Below are 18,472 nucleotides of genomic sequence, written 5' to 3'. Positions count from 1 at the left end.
CAGGGGAAAGCGGTGGGAGTCTCTTGTGATCAAGGTCGAGACAATGGTCCATGTCACACAGGGTACGTCTACACCCCAATGACACACCCGCACCTGTAGCGGACTCAGTCTGCAACAGAACCCGGGAGTCCTGGCTCCCAGGTCTGACCCCCTGTGGACTGGGGAGCTACCTGCAGGGTTCAGGCTGAACAGACATGAACTGATTAAATATAGAAATGACTTCTAAGAAATAACCACAGTTTATTTAATGAAAAAACTCCAAAAAAAGGGGGGACAGCAGTTCCCCCAATAAAATGTGTCAAATACAACAGGGGTCTCTCCCTAACCCCGGACAATGATCCCAACGTGGACGGAGTGCGCAAACCAAACCGGAGAGGCACGCACTTATACACACCGGGGGGCTATGTACACAGTGCCCCGGGGGGACAGATTGAGATTCCCAGCCCACATAGGCCCTGAGGGCCGGACCAGGCCCCTTCCGGCCCCCACGGACTGGACCAGAGTCCCGCTGGGTGTTCGTGTGGCTCCAGCCTGGAGCCAGAGCTCCCTGGGGGCCCACACTGCTGGGGGAGTGCAGGGAGTTTCTGGAGTGATTTGTGGGGGGGCACAGACCAAGATGGGGACTCCACCGGCTCTCATGGAGGTTGGGGTGGCCTAGAATGTTCTGATGACTCTGGCTGTGGAAACGTGTTGAGATCACATGGGCCTTGGGTCCCTTTACCCCCAGCTGGCCCAGCCTGAGGGGACACCGGAGCTTTGCTGAGACCTCCTGGGGGCTTTGGACTGCCTCAGAGCCCTAGCCTAGTGCACAGGCTGGGGAGACACCCCCTGCCCAGCCTGCTGACCTCCCCATGCCCGATGCCAGCTGCAAGGCTTGGAGGACAGAGGGATAGGGAGCCCTGGGGAGAACCAGGACTGAACAGGCCACGCTGGAATGCAAAAGGCAGAGAACGCCAAGCAAAGATGAGACCCCTCTGCGGGGCCAGCGCTGGCTGCAGCTCCTTGTGCTTGGGAGAAACTGCAATGCAGGGGCCAGGCTGCAGCAGAAGATGGCTGGGACACACTTGGTCAGCAGGGAACAGCTGGCCTGCAGGGCCTCACGCCGGGGCACCGGTCTGCGCTGGCAATTTGGCTCGGGACTTCTGGTCCCCCCAGCACCAGTTGTTCGGAGCTTGCCCTGGCCACCTGAGCAACCCTCAAAAGAATTGCCACGCCCAGGCGAGTGGCCCACAGTGCAGGCAAGCGCTGTTACAGCCTGGGGAAGCTGGACAGGCCTGTGGGTGGCACCTGTCACAGCCCAGTGACCTTCCTCCCCACCCAGCCAGACCAGCACAGAGGACAATGGGAAATCAATGGAGGCAGCATGGAGTGTGGTGTTTGTGTGGGTGTGGAGGCTCTGCCAGGTTGCTGGTGACTCAGCTGGCTTTATTGCTACCAGGTGGGTGGGGGAGATCGTCTGGATTCTCATGCCCTCTCTCCTGCCTGCTGCACTGAGCGATCAGGGCTGGGTGAAGCAGGGTGGCCGCGATACCAGAGGGCTGGACTGCAGCTCCCACCTGCTCTTTAAGACGAAGACAGACAGACAGACAGACACACACACACACACCCCCAAGTGTGGATGCCTATTGGCTGAGGCAGTGGCACTCCAGACCCATCAGAACAAGGCTCAGGGAGGCACCTTACTGCCCCCCCCTCCCCCGATAAGTGTGGCTCTTTCAGAGTTGGGATCAGGGACATCCTGCTCATGGCCCAGGCAGGATCCACATGGCCCAGGACTCAGCAGGGACCAATAGGAATTATTGGACATATTCCTGGATCCACCAGACCACACTTACATGGACTGCGGCTCCCCGCCAGACGTGTAGGGAGGAAAGAGTGGAGCTCACAGTGAGCCTGCATGGGAGAATCCAACCGCTTGGCTGGTGCCTGCTTGGGGCTGGGGGGTCAGAAAGACAACAGTGGGGGGAGGGGAGGATGGGAGAAGCAGCTCAAATATGGGGCTTGGTTTAAGGGGGGTTTGTAATGAAGGTGCTGGCTTGAGATGGAGCAGGGGGGATGAAGTGCAACCAGGAGTGAAAGTGACTGGGGATGGCCAGATGCTGCTTCCTAGCTCCTGCCACAGCTGGGTGCTAAAGAACGGGGTGGGGGACTCAGTGCTGTGAGGGGCTCAGGCTGGGACTGGGACCCAGCTGCCCACTGCTTCACTCTTAAAAGCCCATCCGTGGAATATTACCCCCCACCCCCACTACACACAGGATCTCTGTCTGCCATGCTCAGAGCTGTAATACACTGGGCCAACCCCAGTGACCTGATCCCTACTGAACCATCCTACTCTGTGCTCGGAGCTGGCCCGTTTGGAGCAAACTACATTCGGGTTGCTGGCTTTGAGGAAAGAGACCCTAGCTGAAGCATGGCAGCTATCTAAGCAGCCGCTGGCAGCACGGGGCAGGGCAGAACTCAGCCAGCAGCTGAGTGTGGGATAGGAGGAGAGGGCAGTGGGAAAGCCAAGCCTGCAGCGACTGAGAGCTGGCTGCTCTGGCATATGGGTTTGCTGTCCTGTGCTACCTGGCTAGACAGCATGATGTGGCAAAGGTGATAGACACAGGGGGCAGTGGGGCAGGGATAAATTTAAGCAACTAGGTCTTGGCGAACATTTAGGATAGAGACAAACACGAGGTGCCCAGGGGATGGTTACACACAGCCGGAGGTCAGAGCACGCCCCTGCCTCAGGCTAGACAAGGCAGACACCCCTCTCCCACCTCCAAACCCCACTGCCCCCATCTCTGGCTTCACCAGCAGGGGGCTTCCCTCATGGGCTCATCTTCCAGCTAGACATAAAGCTATCAGTGGCTAGAACAGTTGCAGCATCACACACCAGGGCTCTCCTCTGCTTGCGAACAGCAGGGGGCACGCTGCCTGGAGTGCAGTGGCCCTGGGCATCAGCGAGTGCCCACTGCCTACAGGAGGCTGTGCTGGAAGGGCCCACATGCTATGCCAGGGCAGATGGCAGTGGGAACCCAGCTTGGGGCCTGGCTGCTTGTGCTTTTGGAGAAGGGCTACAGAAGGAGGTTAGGGGTGTGTTGGCCACAGGCGAGGGCAGAGCCACTGGCCAGCTGTGCCAGGCAGAGCCTTCTCATACACTAAACACTCCCTGGCTTGGCTGTTCAGTGAGCCACGGCTGCTCTGGGCCAGAGGTCCCTCCCCACTGGGCATGGGGATCCAATGCGGTGCACGTGCCCACCCAGACACATGCGCGCGCACACACACACACACGAGGAAGCGGTCAGTGGCAGCTGGAGACAAAACTGGAGGTGGGGGATGACAGGTTGGCACTGGAGTGCTCCCTCCTCCAGCCCTCCAAGTGCAGAACATATCAACACAGTTATGCAAGGAGGGTGGGATGTAGCTGAAGAGGCTTCCTGCTGGCTGAGGGTTCAGCCTGGCAGGTGGGCGCTGCCCGGCAGCAGGACAGGCGCTGTCACGCCGGCTTCGAGCCAAAGAGTCCGACAGGGAAGTGCTTGACGTGTGTGGGCCACTGTGCGGCCAGCTGGAAAAACTTGATGTCGCTCCACTCCACCCCGTCGATGGACACTGCAAAGGAATGGGGGACATTAGAGCAGGGCCTAGCAGCTGGCTTGCGATGCAGGAGGTGGCCTGGGGTAGCTAGCCCCGGCTGAGCTATAGTTCTGAGCCTCCTGTGCCCCTAGCCCGCCTATGCTGCCCCCACAGGATGGCAAGTGACACTGTCCCAGCCCTGAATCTGAACAAGCAGACACGATAATTCCCACCTGCCTCCCCAACATTGGTATTGCAGGGTGATTGTTAAACCGCATGGCCACCCCAGAAGTGGCTGCATTTCCACGCTGGACAAGAGACCCCTGGATCAACAGCTGCCTCGTCTCAGAGCTGGTTCCATTTCAGCATCTCTCTATAAATATCCCTGCGTCCCCACCCAGAGGTTGCTGCATCTCAGCGAGAGACGAGGGACCCGCTTATAACCAGCTGCGTTGCCTCAGAGGTAGCTGCACTGCAGAGGCAGGCCTTACCTTTCATCATGGTTTGCTGCTGCTTGGCAGAGCAGATTAGCCGGCTGATGCCCTCAATCACCTGGCTCTTGGAATCCACTTCCTTTTCTTTGGGTTTCTTACTCAGAAAGATGGTGGGGACTGGAACGAGAGGCACGCGGTCAGCACAAGCCTTTAGATGGCAGTGCTGAGGGGAGGGCAGCTGGGTGAGAAGCAGAATGTGGCATCCCAGAGGCTGGTGCTAGTGACACATGGACCCTGCATTCTGTGCCCAACCTCACTCCAAGTCCTGCTGTGGAGGGATGGAGGAACAGCAGCCATAGGCTGGGAATGGTAGAGAGAGAATGCCTCCAGCTGGGTGCAATTTGAGCACTGGCTGTTAGAAGTACCTTGGGGCCCTGTGCTCAGCCCTTCCGAGTCCCTGAGGGGTCAGTCAGGAGCCCACGTGGGTGCCAGTGGGTCATATTTAGCTCTCAAAGCACTTAACGAATTTGTTCCCCATCACCTGTGTGTGTGTGGGAGGGGTTTGAGGCACAGGGGGTAATGATACCCCCAAGGTCACGCTGTGAGCGGCAGAGCCAGAGCCAGAGCCAGGAGTCTGGGCCCCATCTACTGCATCCCAATGTGTTTCTGAGGGCAGGTTTCAGAGTAGCAGCCATGTTAGTCTGTATCTGCAAAAAGAACAGGAGCACTTGTGGCACCTTAGAGACGAACAAATGTATTTGAGCATAAGCTACAGCCCATAAGTACAGCCCACTTCATCGGATGCATAGAATGGAACATATGGTAAGGAGAGAGAGACATACAGAACACGAACAGGTGTGTTCCATATGTTCCATTCTATGCATCCGATGAAGTGGGCTGTAGCTTAAGCTCAAATACATTTGTTTGTGTCTAAGGTGCCACAAATATTCCTGTTCTTTCTTCTTAGGGCAGTGACTCAAACCTGGCTGACTCTGGCTCACAGCTCAAAGGATAACAGCTGGTAGCAGGGGGGGCTGGACACCCCAGGGCTGGGGGGCAGCTCCAGAGAGGGGCCTGGAAGCTGGAGTTGGCTGAAGGGGCCTCACCTGACTCCTTCCTGCCGAGCTCCTGACTTGGGGCAGGGCTCTGCTCTGCAGCAGCAAGGGGTAGGCCACTTTCCTGGGCTAGGTCTGGCCAGGGAGACACTGTCCCAGCCCAGAGCTGCCAGGAGGGCTGTGGGGGAGCAGAACTTGCCCTGGGAGCCAGAGCAGGACTGAGCTCAGGGCTTCATGGAGATGCTGGGAAAGCCTCATAGAGAGACACACAGGTGCCAACATCTCCTGGTGCTGCCCCTGCCATCCCCTGAAGTCCCCGCCCCCTCCCTGCCCTTATTGGACCCCTTCCCAAAATCCCTACCCCAGCCCCGGCTCCTCCCCTGAGCACATTCCCACTCCTCCCCCCTCCTTCCTACAGCTTGTTACACCATGAAACAGCTGTTTCACGGCAGCAAGCGCTGGGAAGGGAAGCGGGGATGTGGAGCGCTCAGAGAAGGAGGCGGAGGTGGAGGTGAGCTGGGGCAGGGCGGGGAGCTGCTGGTGGGTGCTCTCCAATTTTTCCCAGCCCCAGAGCACCCATGGACACACATAGCTGCACACCACCACCCCATAGCCACGGTCCCACTTTGAGTCAGCAATGACATGGGGAAAGAACCCAGGAGTCCTGGCTCCCAGGTTCCCCCTCCTCTGGCCAAGGTGGGAGAGGCATTTCAAGGCCCTAGAGTGGTTAGTTCAGCAGCCTTGGGGCCCAACACATCCCAGTAGGCCAACCCCCCACCCCCTCTCCAGCTCCACAGAGCTGAGGCCCATTTCCCAGGCAGGGTGCCCTATGTCCTCGGCCGAGCCCAGGATTGAGGAGAGATGGGTTCTGCCGGGGGAGGGAACAGTCTCTGTCCTGGATTATAAATCCTGCACTGCTGGAGCTGCCCCCACATCAGGGAGCCCTGGGGTTCATTCGGCCTCTCCCCAGCCCCAGATGGGGGAAGGGAGTCCTTATGCCAACACTGATGCATGGCAAAGATGGATTAAATTGTACTAGAGCTGACAAGGGCCAAGGGCGTGGCCTGAGCCCCCAGGCCAAGCCACCCCATCACTCAGGCAGGGCCCCCACGCCACGGCCTTCCCAGCCAGCCTGGGGCTAACGCCGTCCCTCTCGACTGACAGGCAGCAGCCATCTGTCTGTCTGCGCAGTGGGAAAACTGCAACTCAGAGCTGCACCTTCAGCAAGCCTGAGGCCAGAAGGGCATTGTGAGCCTCCAGCCTGACCCCTGGCTCAGCATCGGGCAGGAGCGGAGCTTTTACAGAGAGACGTCCTGTCTGAATTGGGAGATGCCACGTGCTGGAGAACCTCCCCACCCCCGTCCCTGAGGCAGTTCTTCCAAGGGCAAATCCTCCTCCCTGCTAAACACTGGCCCCTCAGTTCCAGGCTGAATGTGTTGGGCCTCGCTCCCAGCCCTTGGCCTGTGTCTGTGCCATTAGAGAGCTTTAGCTTATCAACATGGTCAAGAGGTGACTCAGTCCTGGGTTTGAGTAACACCTCCTTCCTACGAGGCATCTCCATTCCTGGCGCCCTGAAGCACGGCAGTCTGTTTGGTACCATCCTCTGCTGGTCTCTGAGGATGAACAGCTCCTGGGATCCACCTAGGAGACATATCATCCAGCCAAGAGCTGCTCTTCTGCCACCAGCCCGCACACAGGCATCACCCGCTGAGCTCGTCAGATGTGCCCTGCAGACCAAATCTGCCTGCCAGAAGTAGCTAGTGGTTGCTGAGCTCCAGTTGTCTCCAATACTTTTCCGCTGGTCACTCAGCCTACTCATCGTGTCTTCAGAATTCCTCTAGCTTCATACTTCGCAGGACTGTAAGGACATTCCCAGGAAGAAAACCCCAGGCACTATCGGGCTCTTCAATGTAGCAGAGAAAGTGGAATGAGAACCAAGGGGTGGGAGCTGAAGCCAGACCCATTCACAGTGGGAAATGAGGCATCAACATTCCTAGTGTGTAGGATTAAAGGGGGGGAGGGAGGCAGGGGGAGTGAGATTCCCGTCACTGGGTGTCTCCAAATCCAGCCTGGCTACCTTTTGGGCAAATGCTTTTGTTGAACCCACACGCCTGGGCTCAGTGCAGGAGGTCACCCCTGGGAGTGGGGTGACGTTCTCTGGCCTGGGCCATCCAGGAGGTCAGACCAGATGATCTAATGGGCGCGACAGTGAACGCACTGTCCGAAAGCTCCTCCCCACCCACGGAAGTACTCGTAGCTGTGAGTGAGTCTCCTCCGAACCGCCTCAGCCCACGTTCTTGCCATGGCCTAGACTGCGCGCATGTTCCATTTCTCGCCATCGGCCGCAGTGAGAAAGGCAGAATTTAGTGCCCAGTGCGAAGGAGCAGGGGCCTGTTTAGACTGACAGCCTCCCAGTGACACCCCCACTCAGTCAGCTCCTCCAGAGTACGGGGTGAACAAGGGGGCTGGGAAAGACATACTAGTAGCAGAGCCGCCGATGATGGGGAGTGGGGAAGGGGGGTGCATTTGCCACTGCCTAGCTGCCTCCTGCAGAGGGAAGGGAGAGGTGGCTTGCAAAGAGCAGCACCTTGAATGCTTAGTCCCGGGCAGCCTGCAGGGGGCAGTGTGGGAGTGTCCTGAGGACACAGCCTTGCCGCTTGCAGCCCCTTGGCACTTTTTGTGGGGAGAAGAGGGGCTGACAGAGCCCTTAGCTCTGAGGTACAGAATGGGGCCTTAGCTAGCAGGACTTCTCTGGGGCTCACACACAGGGCCGAGCCAGTCTGCTGCCCCTAGCACCTCCAAGGAATGGGCCAGTTAGTGCCAATTCTGGAGACAAAAACATGGACATTGTTCCATGGGGAAACGGTGACCAGGGGACTTGGGGTCATTACTGCCCTGGGGCCAGATCAGAGGCAGCACCCCCAGAGGGAAAAGCCCCCAGCTTCCATTCCCCACCCCCTTGCAGGGGGCCAGTGCTACCAGCCTGACACCAATCCAACCCCCGCACACCAACCTTTCTTGTTCTTCTCTTTGGTGACAACTGTCATGGCCATGGTCCCCGAGGGCTGGCTCTCCCCGCCGCTGGGCAGCCGCGACACCTGCACTGAGCGGAAGACACTCCTGAGGGTGTTCTTGGAGCTGGCATCTCGCTTCTCACCCTCCTTCCGCCGCTCTGTGGGATGGGCGAGCCAGTAGTCCACCTGCAGGCCAATGACGTCTCCGTAGGGGCTGCTGGGGGACCTGAGGACAGAGGGAAAGCATCAGCAGCAGCTGAGCAGAGCAGGGGTTCACGCCCAAGGGGCAGGACAGTACCATCCATATCACAGAGATGGGGAAACTGAGGCATGGGTTGGGAGGGCTTGACCCAAAGACCTATAACAAGTTGGTGGCACAGCTGGAAGAGAACCCAGGAGTTCTGGCTCCCAGTGCCAGGATCTGGGGGCCCAGCAGAGCAAATTCGATGCCAGACTCCTGGGTTGATGGTTCCTGGAGATCCCAATGCCCCCTGCAAATGGTAACTAACTCTGATACCTTCAGGAGGCGAGTGAACGCCAGCCTGCTTTGCCAAGGGCACAGGAAGCACAGAGGAAGCGTGACTCAACCCAGAATTAGGTACAGAGTCTAGGTCCCCCTCCTCTAACCCACTAGACCCCATGCCCCCCCAGAGCCAGGGACAGAACCCAGGAATCCTGATTTCCCGTATTCTTGCTTTAAGCACTCTCTCACAGCAAGCCCCAGATGTAGGACTCAAGATGACTGTCTCACCCTGCATGGGTGGGGGCACGGGGGCACCAGCCACTCAAGAGCACTCATAGGGAAGGGACTTGCCAGCATCAGGAGCTCCAAGAGCTGGACACCCCCAACCCCACGACGGCAGAGGCTATTACTGAGCACATGCCCACAGAACCACTCTACCGCGATGGCCTCGCACACAACTGGGCACCCGGACACCAGGGTTCTTCCAGCTGCTGCTGACTCCCTGTGTGGCTAAGCTCATCCCTTCCCCGCCCAGGCCTCATTCTCCTCAGCTGGAACATGGCAGATATTATCTGCCCTGTGGGATGCCCAGTCGCAGCCCTGCCCCAGTGTGCTAGGCCCTGCACGCACACGGATGGGGCCAATCTGCCCGCCGGGGAATGGGGTTTCTCTTTAATGACCATGGGGCCGGTGGTCAAGGCTGCCTCACCCCACAACAGCGAGCCCACTGCTCATGGAGGGCGAGGATGGGGGGGTGGCACAGACGTCCTTCACTAGGCCGGAGGAAGATGGCGGGGACGTGGAGGGAACCGTCAGGCTGACCACGGGCACATCATCTCCATCTCCTGCCAAGAGAGCAGAGGGGGAATCTGAGGTGAGGCAGGTTCCGGGCCATGCCAGTCAGACTAATTTCTCCCCCAGACCTCCAGGTTCCCCACAGGGCGCCTCGGCCTCACCACAAGGGCTCCTTCCCCACCCACAGGGGCTCCCTGGCCTCCCCACTCTGCTGAACTGGTGGGAGATGAGCTCGCTGTTGCTGCCAGCCACCCAGTCACTCCTGAGGTGTGAAAGCTCCCAGGCTCTGCCCAGAGGAGGATCTGGGGACAGGGCGCTCTGGGGGTACCAGGCTAAGGGAGGCGCTGTCACCTCCCTGGGCAGGTTCCACAGCTCTAGTGACTCCCCTTCAATGCCTAAACTCTTGCATTGCATCATCCCCCTGCACCCCAGCCCAAACGGATTCTGCCCCCAGCTTCCCTGCAGGGATCCGGCCTTCACTCCCTGTCCAGCTGGAGGGAGAGGGGAACAAGCCAAGCAACAGCCTGGAGCTGGGGGAGGGGAGATCCCAGGGGCAGATCCCATTGCTTGGACAACCCCCCACTTCACTGGCAGCAGAAGGCAGTAAAAGCCCAGCTGGGAGCGGGTCCCTTGAGCTGAGGTTGGGCTGTGAGTGAAAGGGGGTGAGTGGGAGGGCAGGGTCTCTCAGCCAGACGGGGCCTCACCCTGCCTTTAACCAACCATGTTCCTGGCCCTGTTGACTGCAGAGGAAGCCCTGGGCCTGCCCAGCTCTGCACAGAGCCTAAGAGCAGCTTGGGGAGGTGGGAACTGTGCCCCCAGACTGTCAACATGGCACTAGTCCCAGCTGCCCTGGACCAAGCCAGGGGTCGGCCTGGCAGGGGACGTACCTGTGATTGCAGGGGAATCTTCGATGAGGCCCACTTTAACCACCTGGAATGGGGAGACAGAGATCAGTAATTCAGGCCGCGTTGGAAATCAATCCCGCCAGCCTGCCCAGGAGGAGCCATCTGAGCCTGCTCCTCCTGGAGACCCAGAGCCGCAAGGCCAAGGTTGCTGTTAACCCTTCCTCACCATGGGAGAAGAGCTCACATCCCCACTCGCGCTCCACCAGCACTGCGCAGAAATCTAAGCGGACTGGACCCCCCAGGATCTTTGCATCTGAGCTGCCCACATCCCAAGCACGATGCACCCCTGGAGTGACAGAGAGTGGGAGATGCCCTCTCCCAGCCATCAACCCTGGCTGGCATCCCAGTGCCCAAAGCAATGGCAGCCTCACCCTCTGGGACATTGCACTGGGGTGTTTACAATGGCAGGGCATGGAGCCGCCCTGTCGCTCCAGTGTGCTGAAAGTATCCGGACAACAACAAGCCCCTCCAGGCAATGGGGGCTGCCCTCCCCCTTTGCTCCTTCGATCAGAGAGTAGCACACAGCCAGTGCCCCAGGACACTCTATGCAGAGCCAGTCAGGCTACAGCAGAAGCATCATTCCATTTTATAGATGGGGAAACTGAGGCACAGAGCAGGGAAGTGACTCGCCCAAGGCACCCAGCAGGCCAGTGGCAGAGCTGGGAATAGAATTCAGGATTCCTCACTCCCAGGCCAGTTCTCTATCCACTAGGCAGCAGCGAAGGGCTGGAAACACTAACTCCAGTCCTCCAAGCAGACCTTTATGAGGATGGACACAACAGAAAGGCTCTGATCACTGTTGATTATTCCCGAGGTTTAACCCTCACAGGCCCATGCCCCTGGAAGAGGCCCAACCCTGATATGTCTCTTCTCTGGGCAGCCTGGGGGCTGGGCGGAGGCCCTTGGTTTCAGCCGGCCTGCCTCAGGGCCCAACGAGATCAGAGCAGCAGTCCCAGCGCTCTATGGGGAGAAAGGGCTCTCCTGCAAAAGTTACTACATTCCCTGCTCAGCGGGTGGAAGGCGCCCCCTGGTGGCCATCAGAGCTCACGCCCCTCGCACCCACTGCAGTGAGTCTGGGGCTGAGCAGTGTGATCCAAGTCCTGTGAGTGTCGGAGACGCGATGGGGCTGGCACACCCTGGAGAGCATGGTTCTAGAGCGGTTTTACCTGCATGGATCCCACAACAGCAGGAGAAGTACTGAGAGTTACCTGCTTACCAGGGAGTGGGATTAACCCCCAGAAGAACTGAATCAGGGCCAGGGCAGGGGGGTTAATTCCAGCCTCCTTTAGCCCCAACACTGATGGGCTGGAGGCAGGGAACCCTACCCTGGGTGAGGCAGGGCTCAAACTGGAGGGTCACAATGGGCCTTGCCCCACCCCAGCAGCACAGCGGTGTTCCTGGGCCCCCACTGGAGGGGCCCCAGGGAGAGCTAGACACCCAAGGGGACAGCCTTACCCCGATGAAAGGAATGAACTTCTGATAGGAGTCTTCATCTGGGCTGCAGAAAGAGGAGGAGATGACTGTTAGGGTCTGCGGGGGGCGGACAGTGAGCTGGGGCCCAGCAGGCAGGGAATGCCTCACCCTGCATGCATGAGGGGCATCCGAAGCTTGGCAGGCTGAACAACCCCCCCGCCCCACCACATTACTGACAGTGACCACGGAACAGCTCCCACCCGATGAGGCGGGTAAGTTCCCGTCCCCATGCCAGAGGGGCTGGGATACAAAGGGAACTGGTGCTCCAGAAACACACCCAGATTCGGGGCAGTTTTGAGAGAGGTGGAAACAAGACAAGGCACGGAGAGGGGAAGTGATGTGTCCAAGGTCACACGCTGAGTAGTGGCCGAGCCAGGACCAGAACCCAGGAGTCCTGGCTCCCAGTTGCCTGTTCTAACCACCAGTCCTCACTCCCCTTCCCACTCCCAGAACAGGGACCAGAACCAAGGTGTCCCGATCACAGCAGCCTTGTCAGTGACCTTTAACAGCTTTGCTATCCTAACTGAAAGGGTCTTTTGAGTGCCTGTAACGTGCAACCAGCCCCCTTCTGCAGGAGAGTCGCCTGGGCGACACTTACAACTTATGCTTGCAAGTCAGCATGGCCTCGGCCACAGGCAGCTGGTGGGTCATGCTGGCTCCACCCACATACTGCATGATGCGGCCCACCACATCGAACGGCTCTGGGGGCAGAGGGGAGAGAGGGGTGACCAGCAATCCCCACAGAGCCCGCTCCCTGCCTCCTTGTCCCCAAGCCCAGAGCAGGGGTGAGCCGCACAGCAGACCCAGGGTGCCCCCCGCTGGCTAAGTGGCAGCAGAGGGGAAGGGGTGTGTGGGTCAGAGGGGATCCTGCCCCAGACAGGGGCAGTTGAGGTAGAAGTACGTGGCCAGGCAGCAAGGCTGGAGGGCCAGAGCTTATGCTGCAGTAGGAAGGCGAAAGGACATGTTCTCACCCAAAGCTCCCCCTGGCCCCACCAGAGACCCCCCACCTCACTGCACACTGGGCTGGAGCTGTGACCCCTTCGATGACCCCTGGTGCCGGGAGCAGCCCCAGGGAATAAACCAGGGCTCAGGAAGGAATTGACCAGGCCTGCTCTGTGCAGACAGAAGAGCCATTGCCACAGGGAAGCCCAACCCGCATCCCAACAGCCGGGCCCACCCCTACCCCACAGACCATGACCAGCTCTAGCTGTTCCCTCTCTAGCCCCTGGGGAACAGCGACCCACAGCCCTCTCTGTCCAACAGCACAGGGGCCATGGACACAGTGCTTGGTGCTGCACGGCCCCTCACCTGTCCCGGGGGGCTCGGCCCTGCCGAACAGCTCCCTCCAGGCGGAGTCCAGGAACGTGCAGCTGTACCTGCTGTCCACCGAGCCCAGGTACTTGGCTACAGGGTGGGAGCCTGGGGAGGAGAGAAAGGGGGGTGTTGCTCTAGCGCCCCCCTGTGGGGGTTCTTTGCTGTGCATTACAGTGCCCGCAGGAGGAGTCCTTCAGCCAGGTGCTTCCGAGGGGCATGGGCAGCACCCCCTACGGCCCCAGAGATGCTGTTACAGAAGCTATGGTCTAGCTGTCCTGTGGATGCCCTACCCCTGACTCCCACCCCATCCTGACAGGCCTTTACCCAGCTTCATGGCAACGCAGAGGCCCTTCTCAGCTGCTGTGTTGGTATCCCCAGTAGGAGGTGGCCACCACCCTGGGGGCACCTGCTACAGACCCAGATGTGCTTTGCTCAGCCCCCTGCCGTGTGCACCCCTGGGTGTCAGTGTCGGACCCCACACCCGCGGCTCAGCCACACTAAACAAGGAGAGACTAGAACAAGGCCTGCACCAACAGCCTCACTCTGGCTGCAGGGGGGGTCAAGCAGGACTCGCACCAGCTGGGCGGGGTCTGGGCAGAGGCACCTACCCAGTGGGACGATGAGGAACCGCATGTAGCTAAGCCAGTCTGGGGTCTTGTTCGCCAGCTGCTTCACAAAGAAACGGAGGATGGCACTGAGGTAACTCTGCCCCCCCACAGCTACCACCTTCACGGGCCGCGGCACAGAGGAGTTGCAGTTGCAGCTGGAAAAGACAGGACAATGGGAGAGTGTGTGCTTATTGCACCCCTCTGCCTGCAGGGTACGACACTTAAACACACTAGGCAGCACTGAGACCTGACCAACTCTGGGCTGGGGCACCGGGGCCCTCACCCTGTGTTGAGATGCAGCCAGCTCTGGGGTAGGACACAGGAGTCCCTTGGCCAGCGAGGAAGACGATGGGTGGCCCTCCCCATACACTGTGGTAGGCAGTACAGGCAGTAAGGGCTGCTGTTCCTACCAGGCTGCAATGCACTGAGTTGATGAGCGGCTGCTATCTCCGGCACTGCCGTGCCCAGCCATAATTACCATGCCAGGGAGCAGGCAGTAAATCCTAGCAGAATGCTCCAGCGGGACTCGCAGATGAAAAGCTTTGCCCTGAGCAGGGCAGCAGCCTGTGGAGCAGTGACGTCTGCAACCTGCTAGATAGACAAAGCGGCTGCCACCTGCACTGAGGGAGCCAGCAGAGCCCGTGCAGCACCTGGCATTGCTGCTCACTGCCACATGGAGAATCCTGGGAATCCTGACACCGCTCCAGCCTCTCTCAGCCCTGGGACCCAGCATGCCTGCACCGAGCAGCTCCCAATGGCTCAGCCCCGTCAGGCCCAGTGCATGTGCTCACGACCAAGGACCCCCCCAGCATTGCTAATGCCCAGTACATCCATGGGCCTGGCGCCCAACAGCCCAGCCCAGCGCTGTGTCTCTAGCTGCTGATCTAAGACAGCTGCAGTTAAACGTGCCACACAACGGCCACCACTAGAGGGCACCAGAGAACCACCAACTTTCTTTAGGCAGTTAACAGGGCCAAAGAAAGGAGCTACCAAATGGCTTTGGGAGAGCCTGTCCCTAGGCGAGGGAAGAGATCAGCGCTACGGTGCAGTGCCATGGGCCTGTCCAGCTACACCATCCGAGACCCTCTAGCTCTAGTCTCCTCCCTGTATTTCACTAGCCCCTCTGCTCCCCTTTTCACCAGCATGCAACTGCTGGTGCAAGAGCCTTCTCCTCTGTAGTTCCTCCCCATCTCACCTGCCTGAGCTGACAGCATCTCCTCTCCCTTTGCTTAGGCCTCTGCCTTGTCCCTCCTCTGCCAAGCAGAACAATTCTAGACCTCTTCTTTCAGGAGTGTAAGTGGCTGCACGCATTGCCAGCCTCCACGTCATCAGTACTCAAATCCCCCTTCATGGGGGCCACCAGATTGAAGGCCTGGACCACAGGCATGAGAGCGGGGGAGTGATTTTGCTGGAAGCTGTGACCCCAGGGGGTGCAGTGGATTCTGTGACAGCCTGCGATAGCAGGAACAGGACTTGATGGCCCAGGGGGCCCCTTCCACTCCTATGTCCAAATGCGAAGAGGCCAGGGATGTTCACACTCACACAGGTTGTCCTCTCTTGGGGAAAGAGGCGTGGGCCCCGCTTTCCCCTTCAGACAGACCCCTGGGGGGGAAGGCTGCAGGCTGACAGGGTGTGGGTGATCTGCAGAGGCAAGCAATGGGCTTCCAGCCTTTCTTGCGTTTTTCTGATCTAACCATCCAGGTTTGCTTTAGGCACCTGTCCCTGCAGGATCTGATGCACAAAGGCAGGCGGGAGAAACAAACTTTCAATTATCTACTTGAGAAGAAAGTGAAGTCGGAGTGTTCCTGAAGGTCTCCATGGGCGCGCTGGCTAGGTGGATTGGGAGCTCACTCCTCTTTGGTGAAGGGAGGGGGTGCAATTGTTAGGAAAGAACATTTATCCCAGATGTCTGTAGAGGATCTAAGGCCTTGTCTACACTACGGGGGGAGATGGATCTAAGTTACGCAGCTTCAGCTACGTGAATGTTGGGCTTAGATCAACTTCCTGGGGAGTCCACAGTATGTGATGTCGATGGGAGACGCTCTCCTGTCGACTCCCCTTGCACTTCTTGTTCAGGTGGAATACAGGAGTCGACCGGAGAGCAATCTGCGGTCAAGACATGCTAAATCCACCACTGATACATCGATCCCCAGAAAGTGCAGACAAGCTCCAAGTTGCAAGCGTTACTACGTCCTGCCGTCTGACTCAGCCTGCCCCTTTCTTGGTACCTGGAGTGGTAATTCTTTTACTAGCTCTCCAGTTGCCCATAGAGTCTCCTGGAGAGAGACAAGGCCGATGGGACCTGACTTTCTAACAGGCACATTTTGGCTTGGTTTTTTTAGGGAAATCTTTCGTACCTTTCTACATCTTAAATAAGCCCCAAGCTCCTGTTTCTCTGCCATGCAGGTGGAAGGAGAGATGGCTTTATGGACCATTACAATCGGCTCACCTGAAAACAACTCCAGGGAACAGACAGCATTTTAAAGTGTGGAGATGGACAGAAAGCGTGGGTAAAAATAGCCCAGCTGGATCCCCAGCCAGCTGCTGCTGAGTCATGGCTGCGGAGGTCAGTACCTGCACTGCTGGAAGTGTCTGCAGAGCACCTCTAGCTGAGGGGAAGCAGCCTGTGGCGGATCCGCTGGCAATGCACGGCCTGGGTTAGGAGCAGAGCTGGCTGGGGAGCAGTGGAGATTGCAGACCGTAGGCAAGACCTAGGCGGCTTCACTTGTGCATGAAGCAGGCTGGGATTTGTCCCTCAAATACCACAATATTCTGAGTCATAGGCAAGAGAACCATGGAAAGACTCCAGCCCTCAGGTTCCTGCACTATGAACTAAGTATCTTACACATCTGTGGCAGCCTTCACCCTGCAGGCCCCTGCTGTGCTATACATCACTGCATGAATCATCCACTACTGGAATTCAGCCTTCTCTGGGGTGGAACACAGCAGGTATTATATAAAAGACAGTTCATCTAGCAAGGAAATGCAGCCAGTTCTGGAGAGAGATGTGGGAAGGGAGTTATACAGGGAATGTTTGCCCAGCAAGGGGCTGTTTATAGAGGGACCCCTTGCTGAGGGCTGAGATGTAACCAGCTCTGGTGTGGAACACAGCAGCCGTTTGACAGCTTAGAGCACAAAGTGAAGCAGCCAGGGATGGTTTAAACAGGTGGAATATAATTACCATGCCGGACTCTGGGCAGGACCCTGGGAGCTAATGGGCAGGAACATGATACTGTCAGGCGCCCTTGAATGAACACAAATGGCCAGGATCTTGGTTTTATTTCCCATCTGAAAAGAAGCATCTCAAGTGGCACAGGACTAGCATCACCCTGGGGCAGTGGTTCAGTTCTGGATCCCCTACTGGAGCTCCCCCTACTGGATCAACAGCCCTTCCTCCTATTTTACCACACTCCCAACTACCGCTCAGTCACTGGCACCAGGAATAGCCTGGAGGAGAGCACCCCTTACTCAGGCCCCCAACCAGCTCCCTGCAGCACAGCGCCTCCTAGTGCCATGCTGGAGCCTGCATTGACTATGAGAGAAGAGCACCCCCAATTGAGCTCCTGCCCCACTCCTGGCAGCACACCGCCCCCTAGCACCACACTGGGTCATTGGTTTGGTATCAACTCTGAGGAGAGAGTGTCCTCTAATGAACCTCCAACACCACTCATGCCACACCTCGGTTTTGCCTAGAGGCCTCCCATTCCAAGCACTGACCTGGCCCCACCCTCCTTAGCTTGCGAGAGCTGACTCATAACCCACGACAGGGTTAGCTAATAGAGCAATTCCACCATACCCATATCGACGGGAACCATCTGCCCCTGGTGCTGGGACTGGAGGGCCACTGTCCTTTACTCACTATCTCTGGATCCTGGTGAGGACAGCGGACAGGACGGCCTGTACTTCCACGGTGGAGCATGTGCACACAACTGGCTTCTTCTGGTCCCGAAGCAGCTCGGCCACATACTGGCAAGGAGAGGAGGAAAGGTGAGCACAGCATGCCCGTGCGTATGGGAGCAAAGGGATCGGTTACACCATCTGCCACGCAATACTCCTCCTCTCTGCTTAGCAACCAGAGTCCCTGGGGAGAGGTGGGTAAGCGTGCACCTCCCTGTGCCAGTTGGCTGTTCCTGCCGAGGGCCGGCAGGCTGTGGGGCACAGGCAGGACAGGTGGCAATGGCCACGGGCTGTGCTTTCATTCCAGAATGCCAAGGGCTGGGAGCGCTGTGGCTGCCTAGTGAGTGGGAAGTGGCAGCTGTGAGGCAGCAGAGGCCGGTTTGCTCTGGGCTTGGCAATCTCAGGTGTGAGATCAAGGCAAGTCAAGGGTCACAACAACAGCACTGGAGACTCCCCTTCATGGCTTGCAGAGGCAGGCTGCTTACAATGCCCATGCAACAGGCTCCAGTGAGGGACCCGCTCGAGGGCAGGGGAGAGGCGTCAGGCTCCACAGCCCTGGTCTCTCCACAGTGTGTGCAAACAAGAGTGGGCTTGTCAGCTGCAGTTCAGAAGGTGCTGTGTACTCTGTGCAGGGCGGGAGGACTGGGCCTCGAGAGTGCTTGGTATTGCAGTGAGGAAGGCTGGCGAGGGACACACAGAGACCCAGAGCCGTCGGATCACACACTTGCCCTGGTCCGGACTGGGAAAGATCAGCATCCACCCCAGAGCTTCCAGCCCACCTATAGCCACAGCTCAGGGAGACTCCATGCCAAGTCAAGGGGGATGCTCAGATGGGATTCAAACTCTGCCACCCAGTCACAGCAGCAGCATTAATGCTCACCCGCAGGGCAGCCAACCCAGCCCCTCCCCCTAGCATTTCCCATTCAGCCCCCACCCCAGCTCAGCCCAGGCAATCCCCT

General features: G+C 58.5%; 1 protein-coding gene across 3 annotated transcripts in view; it reads right to left on the bottom strand.

Annotated features, from left to right (window-relative positions):
* PACS1 (phosphofurin acidic cluster sorting protein 1) overlaps window positions 1–18,472 on the bottom strand; it is a 548,517-nt gene that overhangs the window by 497,881 nt on the left and 32,164 nt on the right. For 2 of the 3 annotated variants that reach the window (XR_012657176.1, XR_012657175.1), the window contains exons 14-23: window positions 17,476–17,582; window positions 13,617–13,771; window positions 13,003–13,113; window positions 12,293–12,395; window positions 11,677–11,719; window positions 10,204–10,246; window positions 9,231–9,366; window positions 8,058–8,284; window positions 4,047–4,166; window positions 1,601–3,591 (exon numbers count right to left, since the gene is read on the bottom strand). Coding sequence is in view for 1 of the 3 variants with exons in the window: in XM_032804403.2 (XP_032660294.2) it covers window positions 3,479–3,591; window positions 4,047–4,166; window positions 8,058–8,284; window positions 9,231–9,366; window positions 10,204–10,246; window positions 11,677–11,719; window positions 12,293–12,395; window positions 13,003–13,113; window positions 13,617–13,771; window positions 17,476–17,582 (1,158 nt within the window). In the remaining 2 variants the exon portion in view is untranslated. Of the gene's footprint in view, window positions 1–220; window positions 3,592–4,046; window positions 4,167–8,057; window positions 8,285–9,230; window positions 9,367–10,203; window positions 10,247–11,676; window positions 11,720–12,292; window positions 12,396–13,002; window positions 13,114–13,616; window positions 13,772–17,475; window positions 17,583–18,472 lie in introns of those variants that run through there. The other variant, XM_032804403.2, reaches the window with a different exon arrangement.

The sequence above is a fragment of the Chelonoidis abingdonii genome, chromosome 17 (assembly GCF_003597395.2).
Source record: "Chelonoidis abingdonii isolate Lonesome George chromosome 17, CheloAbing_2.0, whole genome shotgun sequence".
NCBI lineage: Eukaryota > Metazoa > Chordata > Testudines > Testudinidae > Chelonoidis > Chelonoidis abingdonii.
The sequence above is the reverse complement of the archived record's forward strand: the minus strand, read 5'-3'. Positions and strand labels throughout refer to the sequence as shown.